This window comes from Mercurialis annua, linkage group LG1-X (genome assembly GCF_937616625.2).
Source record: "Mercurialis annua linkage group LG1-X, ddMerAnnu1.2, whole genome shotgun sequence".
NCBI lineage: Eukaryota > Viridiplantae > Streptophyta > Magnoliopsida > Malpighiales > Euphorbiaceae > Mercurialis > Mercurialis annua.
In genome coordinates, this window is record NC_065570.1 from 33748557 (window position 1) to 33763855 (window position 15299).

General features: G+C 34.2%; 1 protein-coding gene across 1 annotated transcript; it reads right to left on the reverse strand.

Annotated features, from left to right (window-relative positions):
* Positions 1–3202: 3202 nt before the first annotated feature.
* On the reverse strand, positions 3203–3823 carry LOC126668388 (uncharacterized). The gene is made up of 3 exons (XM_050361595.1): positions 3764–3823; positions 3464–3583; positions 3203–3391 (listed from the first exon to the last, which is right to left on the reverse strand). Exons 1-3 carry the CDS (start codon positions 3821–3823, stop codon positions 3203–3205), a joined length of 369 nt encoding a protein of 122 aa, XP_050217552.1.
* Positions 3824–15299: the final 11476 nt, after the last annotated feature.

The window sequence follows — 15299 nt, forward strand, 5'->3', positions numbered from 1 at the left end:
CAAGATGAAAAGGAGGATAAGGCTGATCCGACTTTGGCGGAAATGTTCATTGCCACGCGCAAGATAAAAGCAAGCCGTTCATACAAGGAATCAAGGGAAGATACAACTAGCAAAATTGTAAGATTCAATTTCGCTTCTACTTTTCAAATATTTGTGCTAGGCTAAATGCATCATAGAGAGGGAAAAAGAAACATTTTAGTATTAAGGGTACTGATTTTATCAATGATGTTAGAATGGGGACCTTTGCTATTGATTTGAAGTGGGTACGTTATTAAAGTAAAGAACATTTTTGTTAAATTGCCTAAAAGAAATTTGGTTATGTAGAATGTCGTTATTTATGTAATTAGTAATCATCCTTTAGAAAAAGAAAAAGGGAATGTGCAATAGGAAATGAAATATGAGAGACAATAGTAAAAGATACTGCTTTTTATTTGTTCAGCCTTTTGGAAATAGAAAATTATACATCTTGTGGAGGCTGTTCATTATCCATGAATATAGAATGTCCTTGTGATGAGGTTATTTGTCCTTTTTAGTGAATGTTTTCCATTTTGTGTAAATTCAAGTCTTGTGTTTTTATGTTCTGTTTTGTGTAAATGCAAGTCTTTGTAGTTGTCTGTAGCATTATAGTCCAAGATCTGGTAGTTAGTTTGTCATATTTCTGATACTATATTCTGTTTTATTTGGCAGCAGTCCAAATTGCAGGAGTTCCTAAACAATGGAAATGATTTTTTTTTCCACTATTATAGGTGAGAGGCCTCCCGATCGTGCATTTTTGTATGGAATAGGGGTTACAAGAACCAATTTGAAGAACGGAGTAGGATGCAGTTCTTTAATAATTGTACCCGAAGAGCTTGTGCAATCTATCACGGACAAGATAAGGAAAGAACTGAAAGATCAATTTGACAAGGAGATGGTTGGGTATAAGGCGTTATTTGAAAGTGTTATGTCTCAAGTGAATCCGATAGTAGTTGAATCAAGTGAAAATTCTGATTCTGAAAGCGCTCAATTTTGATTGAGAGCTCCTCTAGTTAAGTACCAGTTATGTTTTGTAGTATAATCGTTATGTTTGATAAATACATTTTCTTTTTGTGATGTAATAGATGGAATTTGAATTCTATGAATATTTTCGTCTTCTAATTTTAGTAAATATTTTATGTTATCCATTTTTAGTGAATGTTTTCTGTTTTTAAATTTAGCGAAATAGTTTCCGTTTTTAATTCCTGTTCTTTAAATATAAACTGTTGCGTATTCTATATAAACCGTTGCTTCAAGTTTAGCCAAACCATTGCATCAGTATATATAAGTGTTGCTTAAAGTAATATCAAAATGTTGCCTTACAAAAACAAATGTTGCCTATAATATTATAAGTGTTGCTTAAAGTAATATCAGTATATATAAGTGTTGCTTAAAAATCGTTGCCTTATCAAAGTAAATGTTGCCTAAAATACTGTACAAATCGTTGCCTTAAAAAAATAAATGTTGCAAAAAATGCATTACAAAACTGTTACAATAGTTGTTTCAAACCGTTGCTTTTGTTATTAATTGCAGCGATTTTTTTTCTATTACAATAGTATAAAAAAACTGCTGCAATAGCTATCAAAACCTACTGCAGCGGCCGCAAATGTAGCTGATTGAAAAGCGTTGCAATAGGCCTAAGGCAATGGTTTTTACACATATAGCAACACTTACCTAGTGTTGCTGAAAGTGACTTATGTGATAGTGTCTAAACCACCCTAGGTAAGCATTTACAAAGCCAAAACATTGGTATATTTTACCAATCACTATCCACTAACGTAATCTTCCAAATACTAGAATACTTCTTTGTAAATAATTTCCAGCAACACGATTCTTTAAAACAGTGATATAATTCAATTAAATCATATTTTACATATGTTCGATCCTTAGATAGTTACCTCAATTCCCCCGATGTGTATATTGTTAACTAACAACCTTTTAATCTTTTAAAAAAAAAAATTTCCAGATTTTAGGTTGACACCAAAACATAATTTTATCTCAAAAGTTTAATCCAAATAATTCATTAAATCATTTAAACAATCTTTCCAAACCACCCAAAGTTTTGTTAAGCATTTAACAAACTAAGATCAAACGTTAAAACATTTCTAGATTTTTAAACAACAATCAAAACAGTTTTATAACCTAAAATCTTTAGCCATTTGATAAATCTATTAATTGTAACATCCAATCCAAACCACCCAAAGTACAAATGAAATCAAAGAGACTTATATAACATCAAATCAAGATTTCCAGAATTATAGATCATATCAACATAAAAAATACAATCAAGTCACCCAAAGTATTGAATTAACAAATCAACTAACAATCTCTACAAACCATAATAAGGGTTTAGAGCCATTAACCTTTTGTAATAGATTAAGAACAACCAAAGGAAGAAAACCCAGAATTTATAAATCCCAAAATCAGTCTACAATCTATTGAAATGATGGAAAGAGGATTAAGAAAAAATACGAACGATTAAACTATGATTAAACCTTAAGATATTGATGAATTTACTTACCAATAATCAAATTAGACTAAGGAATAGGTAGGAGATGATATTCAGAGAGTAGGTGCCGTAATAGGGTTTTCAAGAAAGTGTAAAATCTGATTAGGTCGAATTAAGGTGGTATTTATAGAAAATTAACAAACTGAACACTGTACGCATCACGCCCGCTACAGTCATATCGCGCCCGTGATATATGTCGCGCCCGCGACACTCCTCCCATCAAGCCCGCGAAATGCTACTGCCTCCGATGGAAAATTGAGATTTTGAATTTGAAATCAAAATCGAAAACTTTCCAAACTCCGAGACTACTCCTAATATATTTTAAAACACATATTAGAAGGTTTATAACCTTCGAATCAGGATTCCAAGTGGTTGAACCACTCAAACGAACCCAAGGTATCGTTTAGGCTTAACGGAATAAGTCGCAAAAATACAGGGTGTTATATTTTCCCCAACTTAAAAACAAAATCGTCCTCGATTTAACAACTACGAAATTAAGCAACAACTCACATAAACATACCAAAGTAATACGCATAGCCCAATGCCCAAAGTATCAAATATCAAAGTAATACGCATAGCACAATGCCCAAAGTATCAAATACCAAAGTAACACACAAAATAAACACATAACCCAAGGGACTAACATAGCATAAAAGCAATCAACAAATCCAACGTACCTCAAGGAAAGAGGAAAGGAATACGGCTCCTCATGTCGGACTCCGTCTCCCAGGTGAACTCTTCTACAGAGTGATTACGCCACAGAACCTTGACCATCAGAATCTCCTTGTTCCACAACTTACGCACCCGCGTATCGACAATCTCAATAGGCTGCTCCTCATAAGACATCTCTTGGTCAATCTCAACACTCTGTGGTACAATCAGTTGAGAAGGATCAGAAACGCACTTCCGCAACATCGAGATATGGAACACTGGATGTACCAAAGACATGTCTGGCGGCAACGACAAACGATAAGCAACTGCTCCAACACTCTCTATGATCTCATACAGATAAACAAACCTCGGTACTAATTTCCGCTTAATACCAAAACGCACAACGCCCTTCATAGGCGAAACCCGAAGAAATACATAGTCGCTAACACGAAACTCAAAATCCTTCCGCTTAAGATCAGCATAACTCTTGTGCCGACTAATAGCAGTCTCAAGCCTACACTTGATCAAAGGTACCTTCTCTGAGGTAATCTGGATGATCTCAGCTCCAGAAAGTTTACGCTCGTCGACCTCTTCCCAAAAGATAGGAGATTGACACTTGCGCCCATACAAAGCCTCATAAGGTGCCATCTCGATACTAGCATGATAACTGTTGTTGTAGGAAAACTCAATCTAAGGCAATTGAGTATCCCAGCTACCCTGAAAATCCAGAATACATATCCTAAGCATATCCTCCAAAGTCTGAATCGTCCTCTCAGACTGATCGTCAGTCTAAGGATGAAATGCAGTACTGAAATCCAACCTCGAACCAAAAGATTCCTGCAATGCCTTCCAAAACCGAGAGGTGAAAATCAAACCTCTGTTCGAAACTATCAACACTGGTACACCATGGAGACTAACAATCTGATCAATGTACAACTATGCCAACTGCATAGGCTGATAAGTAACCTTGATTGATAAGAAGTGAGCATACTTGGTCAAATGGTCAATAATCACCCAAATCGAATCATACTACTGTCGGGTACGTGGTAAACCAACCACGAACCCCATAGCGATACTCTCCCATTTCCACTCTGGAATATGTAGCGGCTGCAGATATCCAAATGGTCTCTGATGTTCCAACTTCACCTTCTGGCAAGTCAAACTCTGCAACATCCTTTTTAGCAATTTAAGTCAAACGTTTACAAACGTTACGAAACAAATCCAACCGTTTCTCCTTTTTAGCAGTTTGAGCCAAACGTTTACAAACGTTACGAAACAAATCAAAGCGTTTTACCTTTTTAGCAATTTAAGCCAAATGTTTACAAAGGTTGCGAAAAAAATCCAAACGTTTCCCCTTTTTAGCGATTTATGTCAAACGTTTAAAAACGATACGAAACAAATCCAAGTGTTTCACCTTTTTAGTGATTCAAGCCTAACATTTACTAAGGTTACGAAACAAATCCAAATGTTTCACCTTTTTAGCGATTTAAGCCAAACGTTTACAAACGTTACAAAACAAATCCAAATGTTTTGCCTTTTTAGCGATTTAAGCCAAACATTTACAAACATTACGAAACAAATCCAAACGTTTCCCCTTTTTAGCGATTTAAGCCAAACATTTGCAAATGTTACGAAACAAAACCGAACGTTTAAAACGTTACGAAACAAATCCAAACATTTCCTATTTTTAGCGATTTAAGCCAAACCTTTACAAACATTACGAAACAAAACAAAGCGTTTCCCCTTTTTTGCAATTAAAGCCAAATATTTACAAACGTTACGAAACAAATTTAAGCGTTTCACCTTTTTAGCAATTTAAGCCAAACGTTTACAAACGTTCCGAAATAAATCCAACCGTTTCATCTTTTTAGCGATTTAAGCCAAACGTTTACAAACATTACGAAACAAATCCAAACGTTTCACCTTTTTAGCGATCTAAGCCGAACGTTTACAAACGTTACGAAACAAAACCAAACGTTTCACCTTATTAGCGATTTAAGCCGAACGTTTACAAACGTTACGAAACAAAACCAAAAATTTCACCTTTTTACGAATTTAAGCCCAACATTAATAAACGTTACGAAATAGATCCAAACGTTTCCCCATTTTAGCGATTTATGCCAAACGTTTACAAACGTGACGAAACAAATCCAAACGTTTCACCTTTTTAGCGATTGAAGCCAAACGTTTACAAACGCTACGAAACAAATCCAAACATTTCACCTTTTTAGCGATTTAAGCCAAAGGTTTACAAATATTAGAAACAAATCCAAACGTTTCACCTTTTTAGCGATTTAAGCCAAAAGTATACACAGGTTATGAAATAAAACCAAATGTTTTACCTTTTTAGCAATTTAAGCCAAACATATACAAACGTTAATAAACAAATAAAAGCATTTCACCTTTTTAGTAATTTAAGCCAAACGTTTACAAACGCTACGAAACAAATCCAAGCGTTTCTCCTTTTTTGCAATTTAAGCCAAACGTTTACAAACGTTACGAAACAAAACAAAAGTTTCTCCTTTTTAGCGATTTAAGCCTAACATTTACAAACGTTATGAAACAAAACCAAACGTTTAAAACGTTACGAAACAAATCCAAACGTTTAACATTTTTAGCTATATAAGCCAAACCATTACAAACGTTACGAAACAAAACCAAATGTTTAAAACATTAAGAAATAAATCCAAACGGTTCATATTTTTAGCTAATTAAGCCAAACCTTTACAAACGTTACGAAACAAAACCAAGCGTTTCTCCCTTTTGGAAATATAAGCCAAACGTTACGAAACAAATCCAAGCATTTCACCTTTTTAGAAATTTAAGCCAAACGTTTACAAACGTTCCGAAACAAATCCAAGCGTTTCACCTTTTTAGAAATTTAAGCCAAACGTTTACAAACTTTCTGAAACAAATCCAAACGTTTCCCCTTTTTATCGATTTAAGCCAAACGTTTATAAACGCTACAAAACAAATCCAAACGGTTCACCTTTTTAGCGATTTAAGCCAAACGTTTACAAATGCTACGAAACAAATCCAAACGTTTCCCCTTTTTAGCAATTTAAGCCAAACGTTTACAAACGATACGAAAAAATCCAAGCGTTACTCCTTTTTAGCAATTTAAGCCAAACGTTTACAAACGTTACGAAACAAATCAAAGCGTTTCACCTTTTTAGCAATTTAAGCCAAACGTTTTCAAAGGCTACGAAACAAACCCAAACGTTTCCCCTTTTTAGCGATTAAAGCCAAACGTTTACAAACGCTATGGAACAAATCCAAACGTTTCGCCTTTATAGTGATTTAAGCCAAAAGTTTACAAACGTTACGATAAAAATCCAAACGTTTCACCTTTTTAGCGATTTAAGCCAAACGTTTGCAAACTTTACGAAACAAAACCAAACGTTTAAAACGTTACGAAGCAAATCCAAACGTTTTACATTTTTAGCAATTTAAGCCAAACCCTTACAAACGTTAAGAAACAAAACCAAGCATTTCACCTTTTTAGCAATATAAGCCAAAGCTTACAAACGTTACGAACAAAGCAAAGCATTTCACCTTTTTAGTAATTTAAGCCAAACGTTACGAAACAAATCAAAGCGTTTCACCTTTTTAGCAATTTAAGCAAAACATTTACAAACTTTAGAAAACAAATCCAAGCGTTTCACCTTTATAGCACTTTAAGCCAAACGTTAATGTTCCGAAACAAATCCAAGCGTTTAACCTTTTTAGAAATTTAAGTCAAACGTTTACAAATGTTCTGAAACAAATCCAAACGTTTCACCTTTTGAGCGATTTAAGCCAAATGTTTGCAAACACTACAAACAAATCCAAACGGTTCACCTTTTTAGCGATTTGAGCCAAATGTTTACAAACGCTACGAAAGAAATCCAAACGTTTCACTTTTTAGCAAGTTAAGCCAAACGTTTACAAACGTTACGAAACAAATCCAAGTGTTTCTCCTTTTTAGCAATTTAAGCAAAAAGTTTACAAACATTACGAAACAAATCAAAGCGTTTCACCTTTTTAGCAATTTAAGCCAAACGTTTACAAAGGTTACGAATCAAATCCAAACGGTTCCCCTTTTTAGCAATTTTACCCAAACGTTTACAAACGCTACGAAACAAATCCAAATGTTTCACCTTTTTCGCGATTTAAGCCAAACGTTTACAAACGTTACGAAACAAAACCAAACGTTTACAAACGATACGAAACAAATCCAAACATTTCACAGTTTTAGCGATTTTAGCCAAACCTTTACAGCTGTAAGAAACAAAACCAAGCATTTCACGTTTTTACCGATATAAGCCAAACGTTTACAAACGTTACGAAATAAAGCCAAGAATTTCACCTTTTTAGTAATTTAAGCCAAACGTTTACAAATGTTACGAAACAAATCAAAGCGTTTCACCTTTTTATCAATTTAAGCCAAACGTTTACAAACTTTAGAAAACAAATCCAAGTGTTTCACCTTTATAGCACTTTAAGCCAAACGTTAGTGTTCCGAAACAAATCCAAGCGTTTAACCTGTTTAGAAATTTAAGTCAAACGTTTACAAACATTCTGAAACAAATCCAAACGTTTCACCTTTTAGCTATTTAAGCCAAATGTTTGCAAACACTACAAAACAAATCCAAACGATTCACCTTTTTAGCGATTTAAGCCAAATGTTTACAAACGCTTCGAAAGAAATCCAAACGTTTCACCTTTTTAGCAATTTAAGCCAAACGTTTACAAACGTTGCGAAACAAATCCAAGCGTTTCTCCTTTTTAGCAATTTAAGCAAAAAGTTTACAAACATTACGAAACAAATCAAAGCGTTTCACCTTTTTAGCAATTTAAGCCAAACGTTTACAAAGGTTATGAAACAAATCCAAACGTTTCCCCTTTTTTAGCAATTTTAGACAAACGTTTACAAACGCTACGAAACAAATCCAAATGTTTCGCATTTATAGCGATTTAAGCCAAACGTTACGAACAAATCCAAATGTTTCACCTTTTTAGCGATTTAAGGCAAACGTTTACAAACTTTATGAAACAAAACTAAACGTTTACAAACGATACGAAACAAATCCAAACGTTTCACATTTTTAGCGATTTAAGCCAAACCTTTACAGCTGTAAGAAACAAAACCAAGCATTTCACCTTTTTAGCGATATAAGCCAAATGTTTACAAACGTTACGAAACAAAGCCAAGCATTTCACCTATTTAGTAATTTAAGCCAAACGTTTACAAACGTTACGAAACAAATCCAAGCGTTTCATCTTTTTAGAAATTTAAGCCAAACGTTTACAAAACGTTACAAAACAAATCCAAACGTTTCACCTTTTTAGCGATCTAAGCCGAACGTTTACAAACGTTACGAAACAAAACCAAACATTTCACTTTTTTAGCAAGTTAAGCCAAACATTAACAAACGTTACGAAACAAATCCAAACGTTTCCACATTTTAGATATTTATGCCAAACGTTTATAACGTTACAAGACAAATCCAAACATTTCACCTTTTTAGCGATTTATGCCAAAAGTTAACAAACATTACGAAACAAATCCAAACGTTTCACCTTTTTAGCGATTTAAGCCAAACGTTTACAAACGCTACGAAACAAATCCAAATGTTTCACCTTTTTTGCGATTTAAGCCAAACGTTTACAAACATTACGAAATAAATCCAAGCATGTCACCTTTTTAGCAATTTAAGCCAAAAGTTTACAAACGTTACGAAACAAATCCAAACGTTTCACCTTTTAGAGATTTAAGCCGAACGTTTATAAAAGTTATGAAACAAAACAAAATATTTCACCTTTTTAGCAATTTAAGCCCTATGTTTACAAACGTTACGAAACAGATCCAAACGTTTCCCCATTTTAGCGATTTAAGCCAAGCGTTAAAAACGTTACGAAACATATTCAAATATTTCACCTTTTTAGCGATTTATGCCTAACGTTTATAAACGTTTCAAAACAAATCCAAACGTTTTACCTTTTTAGCGATTGAAACCAAACGTTTACAAACGCTACGAAATAAATCCAAACGTTTCACCTTTTTAGTGATTTATGCCAAAGGTTTACAAAACGTTACGAAACAAATCCAAACGTTTCACCTTTTTAGCAATTTAAGCCAAACGTTTACACAGGTTATGCAACAAATCCAAATTTTCCCCCTTTTTAGCAATTTAAGCCAAACATTTACAAACAGTACGAAACAAATCCAAGCATTTCACCTTTTTAGTAATTTCAGCCAAACGTTTACAAACGCTTCGAAACGAATCCAAGCGTTTCTCCTTTTTAGCAATTTTAGCCACAAGTTTACAAACGTTACGAAACGAAACAAACGTTTCCCCTTTTTAGCGATTTAAGCCAAACGTATACAAACGTTACGAAACAAAACCAACCCTTTAAAACGTTATGAAACAAATCCAAACGTTTCACATTTCTAGCGATTTAAGCCAAACCTTTATAAACGTTTCGAAACAAAACTAAACGTTAAAAAACGTTACGAAAAAAATCCAAACGTTTCACATTTCTAGCGATTTAAGCCAAATGTTTACAAACGTTACGAAACAAAACCAAGCGTTTCTCCTTTTTAGAACTTTAACCCAAACGTTTACAAACGTTACGAAATAAATCCAAGCGTTTCACCTTTTTAGAAATTTAAGCCAAACGTTTATAAACGTTCCGAAACAAATCCAAGCGTTTCACCTTTTTAGAGATTTAAGCAAAACGTTTACAAACGTTCTGAAACAAATCAAAACGTTTCACCTTTTTAGTGATTTAAGCCAAACGTTTACAAACGCTACAAAACAAAGCCAAACGGTTCACCTTTTTAGCGATTTAAGCCAACCGTTTACAAACGCTACGAAACAAATCCAAACGGTTCACCTTTTTAGCGATTTAAGCCAAACGTTTACAAACGCTACGAAACAAATCCAAGCGTTTCACCTTTTTAGGTATTTAAGCCAAACGTTTACAAACGTTACGAAACAAATCAAAGCGTTTCACCTTTTTAGCAATTTAAGCCAAACGTTTACAAGGGTTACGAAACAAATCCAAATGTTTCACCTATTTAGCGATTTAAGCCAAACGTTTAAAACGTTACGAAACATATCCAAATATTTCTCCTTTTTAGCGATTTATGCCAAACGTTTCAAAACAAATCCAAACGTTTCACCTTTTTAGCGATTGAAGCCAAACGTTTACAAACGCTACGAAATAAATCCAAACGTTTCACCTTTTTAGTGATATAAGCCAAAGGTTCACAAAACGTTACGAAACAAATCCAAATGTTTGACCTTTTTAGCAATTTAAGCCAAACGTTTACACAGGTCATGAAACAAATCCAAATGTTTCCTTTTTTTAGCAATTTAAGCCAAACATTTACAAACGTTACGAAACAAATCCAAGCGTTTCACCTTTTTAGTAATTTCAACCAAACGTTTACAAACGCTACGAAACAAATCCAAGCGTGTCTCCTTTTTAGCAATTTAAACCAAACGTTTAAAACGTTATGAAACAAATCTAAACGTTTCATATTTCTAGCGATTTAAGCCAAATCATTACAAACATTTCGAAACAAAACCAAACGTTTAAAACGTTATGAAAAAAATCCAAACGTTTCACATTTCTAGCGATTTAAGTGTAATAACCCGTATAATTTTTGATAATTTCCGACGAGCTTCCGGTGGTGTTTTGATGTAAATTTAAGGTTTGGTAGCTCGTTTCGTTTCGGTTTTAGGTTGGGTTAATTATATTTGGGACCAAGAAACCAAACCATTTTTTTCGGCCCAAGGGAATTGGCTTTGAGCCAATTCCCCTTTGATCCAACACAGGTCTCGAACGAGACATGTGTTGAAATCTTGTGTTCTCGTTCGAGAACTCAGTTCTCGAACGAGAACCAAGAGATTTGGCCCAAGGGCCGTTTGTTCCAACACAGGTCTCGAACGAGACCTATGTTGAAAGGCTTGGTTCTCGTTCGAGAACTCAGTTCTCGAACGAGAACCAAGGTCTTTTTGCTGGTCTCGTTTGAGACCAGCTTTAGACTTGCGGAGGGGGTATTTTCGGGCTTCATTATTTCTATTTCCGAAGCCTTTAAATACGTAACTTTCTACCCTAACCTTTTCCCCAAACGTCAGACAAACCCTAGCCTCCATTTCCTTGTTCATTCCCTGAGAATTATTGCTGCAATCATCCCTCAAAGTCGCTGTTCCGGTAAGTTTCATTGATCACCAAATTTCAGTTTTAGTTTTAAACGGCAAATCCGTATTTTTGATCGTTCTCTTTCGTTTCTAGATCGAAATCAAAACTGTTTGTTTCCAGGCGTTCTAGACTCGCGTACCTTCGATTCCCCACCTCGTTTTTGTTGAACGGTACGCTATCGATCTCGTTTCATTCGCCGTACGGTTTATCGTTTTAAGTTGTTTTGCACTGTTTCGGGATTTCTTTGTTGCTGCCGTCTATTATCAGTTAGGTGCTGATATTATAAGTGTGATTTGTTGTGTGTTAAGTTGCTATTTGGTTGTATATCGTTGCCTACATTAATTGATACGCTATTTGGCTTCGGTTATAGTTGTCCTCCTTCGTTGTGTTGTCTATTTTCTTGGTTTCAAATGTTCATGGCCTTACTGCCATCTCTTGTTGATGAGATTGGCTATATATTGTCTTTAGGTATGGATTGATTGAGTTTGGTGATGAAATATTAAAGATTGGGTTTGATATGTTTGGCTACTGAATTGTTGGTATGAAGAAAGGCTTGGGCGGGGATGATTCTTTTTGAAAGAAGAAGAAGATGGCTTATTAGCCACTTTGATCATTAAATTGTTTTGTTTGAAATAATTAGATCCTTTAAGTATTTCCATTTTGTTTCGATAATAACTTTCATTTTAAATAGACAATTTGTATACGTAAATTTTTATAACTTAAATTAATATAATTACTCGGGTAATTATATGTAATTTTAATTGTAAAGTCAATTTGGCTAAATTGCAGTTTAGCCCCTATAGTTTCTAAAAGACTTATTCAAGTTACGTTTTATCTATTGAATAACTTTTGGATTTTGATTGAATTATAAATTAGTAAATTGAGATCGAATAATTAATTTGATTTCGAATATCAAATTGGCTAAAGTGCAGTTTAGTCCCTAATTAGCTAAAGTGCATTTTAGTCTCTAATTGGCTAAAATACAGTTTAGCCCCTAACTTGTATAAACTTAAAATTGTTAGATTTTTGGGTTGTAACTTGGGTTACTTGGAATTGAAGTTATTGAGTTCTGCTTTTAAAATGAATTATTATTTTATCGAATTATTTTATAAATATAAACTCGGGTTATATTTGATAAACGTTTTGAGTCGGGTTAGACTTGGGTCACCTGACAAGTGAGGTTAGCTTGGTAGTTATTGGTAACTCGGCTAACCCACTATATGGAAATTAATTGTTATATAAGTATTATTAAATGATATTCATAAATTGGATTTTAAGCGAGAACTCAATAGACTGGTTTTAATTGGGCTTTATTACCTATTGGGTATTTTTGGTGTTGTTTTGGATTGTTTGTTCCGACGTGTTATTTGTGCTAGTCCTATGTGGTGTCTAGTACTCTATAGAGTTAGGGTCTGTTTTTAATAATTATTTTATTTGTCTAGACCCGTCTATTGTTCATGCTACAGAGGCGAACCAAGATTAGTTGCTTGCCGGTTATCACGTGGATTAGCAAGCAGTGAGTTTGTACTTACTATTTACCGCTTTATTAAGTAAATTGTTATTTTAATATTAAATATATATACTGTATGTATATTTCGAACTGTTTTTATATTATGGCTCTTAGTTGGAACATGCTACCTAATGGGCATCATTAGGACTGCGTGCGCACCGGTAATGATCTGGGTAAGGTATTTATTGAAATGTGGTAACTCGGTGTAAGCGTAGGTCTCGGGACCAAATAAAGTAACTCGGTGTAGCACAGCTCTCTGGACTTTGGATATGGTAAAAGTGTGGTCAGTGGTAACTCGGTGGATCTCAGCTCTCGGGACCAGGCCCAACTATTATTCGTAATATCGTTATTAAATGTTTTAAACGGTTTTAAAGGTTTTCCACTTAATAAATGTAGATAGTGGTATAAACTCATCTCATTATATCTGACCCTGTTGTTTTCCCAATTTTTCCAGGGTTATGATTTGAGAGAGTCGTTGATCTCCGTTCTTTACTTTCTCGGAGGTTTTTTTATTTTGATAAACTGTAAAACTGTTTTATTCTTAGACCGCAGTAGTAAGTAGACGTCTTTATTTTATTCTACTTGTTGTCAGATTGGTCTGACTGATTATTTAAGGCTCTGGCATGTTATATGATTATTCCGGATTATTTATGTTAAGCCGATTTAATACCATTATTGGAAAGCATGTTATTTTAAATGTTGAATATTATAACTGCTAGATTTAGGGTGAAGTCTCGGTTGACCCCGAGCATTGGTTTTCTGCAGGTTTATGTGTTTGTATGTTAATTGAAAGGCTAGCTACGGGTTTTGGTACTACATTACCCATACCCTAGCGCTGTCGCGATTCATGAAAATGGGTCGTGACATTAAGCCAAATGTTTACAAACGTTACGAAACAAAACCAGGCGTTTCTCCTTTTTAGCACTTTAAGCCAAACGTTTACAAACGTTACGAAAAAAATTCCAAGTGTTTCACCTTTTTAGAAATTTAAGCCAAACGTTTACAAACGTTCCGAAACAAATCCAAGCGTTTCACCTTTTTAGAAATTTAAGCCAAACGTTTACAAACGTTCCAAAACGAATCAAAACGTTTCACCTTTTTAGCGATTTAAGCCAAATGTTTACAAACGCTACAAAACAAAGCCAAACGGTTCACGTTTTTAGCGATTTAAGCCAAACGTTTACAAACGCTACAAAACAAATCCAAACGGTTCACCTTTTAGCGATTTAAGCCAAACGTTTACAAACGCTGCGAAACAAATCCAAACGTTTCACCTTTTTAGAAATTTAAGCCAAACATTTAGAAATGTTACGAAACAAATCCAAGTGTTTCGCCTTTTTAGCAATTTAAGCCAAACGTTTACAAACGTTATGAAACAAATCAAAGCGTTTCACCTTTTTAGCAATTTAAGCCAAACGTTTACAAGGGTTACGAAAAAATCCAAACGTTTCACCTATTTAGTGATTTAAGCCAAACGTTTACAAACGTTACGAAACAAATGCAAACATTTTGCCTTTATAGAGATTTAAGCCAAACGTTTACAAACGTTACCAAACAAATCCAAACGTTTCACCTTTTTAACGATTTAAGTCAAACGTTTACAAACGTCACTAAACAAAACCAAACGTTTAAAGTATTACGAAACAAATCCAAACGTTTCACATTTTAGGCGATTTAAGCCAAACCTTTCCAAATATTAAGAAACAAAACCAAGCATTTCACCTTTTTAGCAATATAAGCCAAACGTTTACAAACGTTACGAAACAAAGCAAGCATTTCACCTTTTTAGTAATTTAAGACAAACGTTTACAAACGTGATGAAACAAATCCAAGCATTTCACCTTTTTAGCAATTTAAGTCGAACGTTTACAAACGTCACGAAACAAATCCAAACGTTTCACCTTTTTAGCGATTTAGGACGAACGTTTACAAACGTTACGAAGCAAAACCAAACATTTCACCTGTTTAGCAAGTTAAGCCAATTATTTATAAACGTTATGAAACAAATCCAAATGTTTCCACATTTTAGCGATTTATGCCAAACGTTTAAAACGTTACGAAACAAATTCAAACATTTCACCTTTTTAGCTATTTCTGCCAAACGTTAACAAACATTTCACCTTTTTAGCGATTGAAGCCAAAAATTTACAAACGTTACGAAACAAATTCAAACGTTTCACCTGTTTAGCGATATAAGCCAAACGTTTACAAACGGTACGAAACAAATCCAAACGTTTCACCATTTTAGCGATTTAAGCCAAACGTTTACAAACGCTACGAAACAAATCCAAATGTTTCACCTTTTTTGCGATTTAAGCCAAACGTTTAAAAACGTTACGAAACAAATCCAAGCGTTTCACCTTTTTAGCAATTTAAGCAAAAAGTTTACAAACGTTACGAAACAAATCCGAACGTTTCACC

Bases quoted from the DNA above. Each gene is read 5' to 3' on its own strand.
- LOC126668388 (XM_050361595.1), bottom strand. From the start codon at position 3,823: ATGGCACCTTATGAGGCTTTGTATGGGCGCAAGTGTCAATCTCCTATC. The intron at 3,584-3,763 runs GTCGACGAGCGT...TCGCCTATGAAG, and splicing joins CTCCTATCTTTTGGGAAGAG to GGCGTTGTGCGTTTTGGTAT. The intron at 3,392-3,463 runs GTACATCCAGTG...ATTGTACCACAG, and splicing joins TGCCGCCAGACATGTCTTTG to AGTGTTGAGATTGACCAAGA.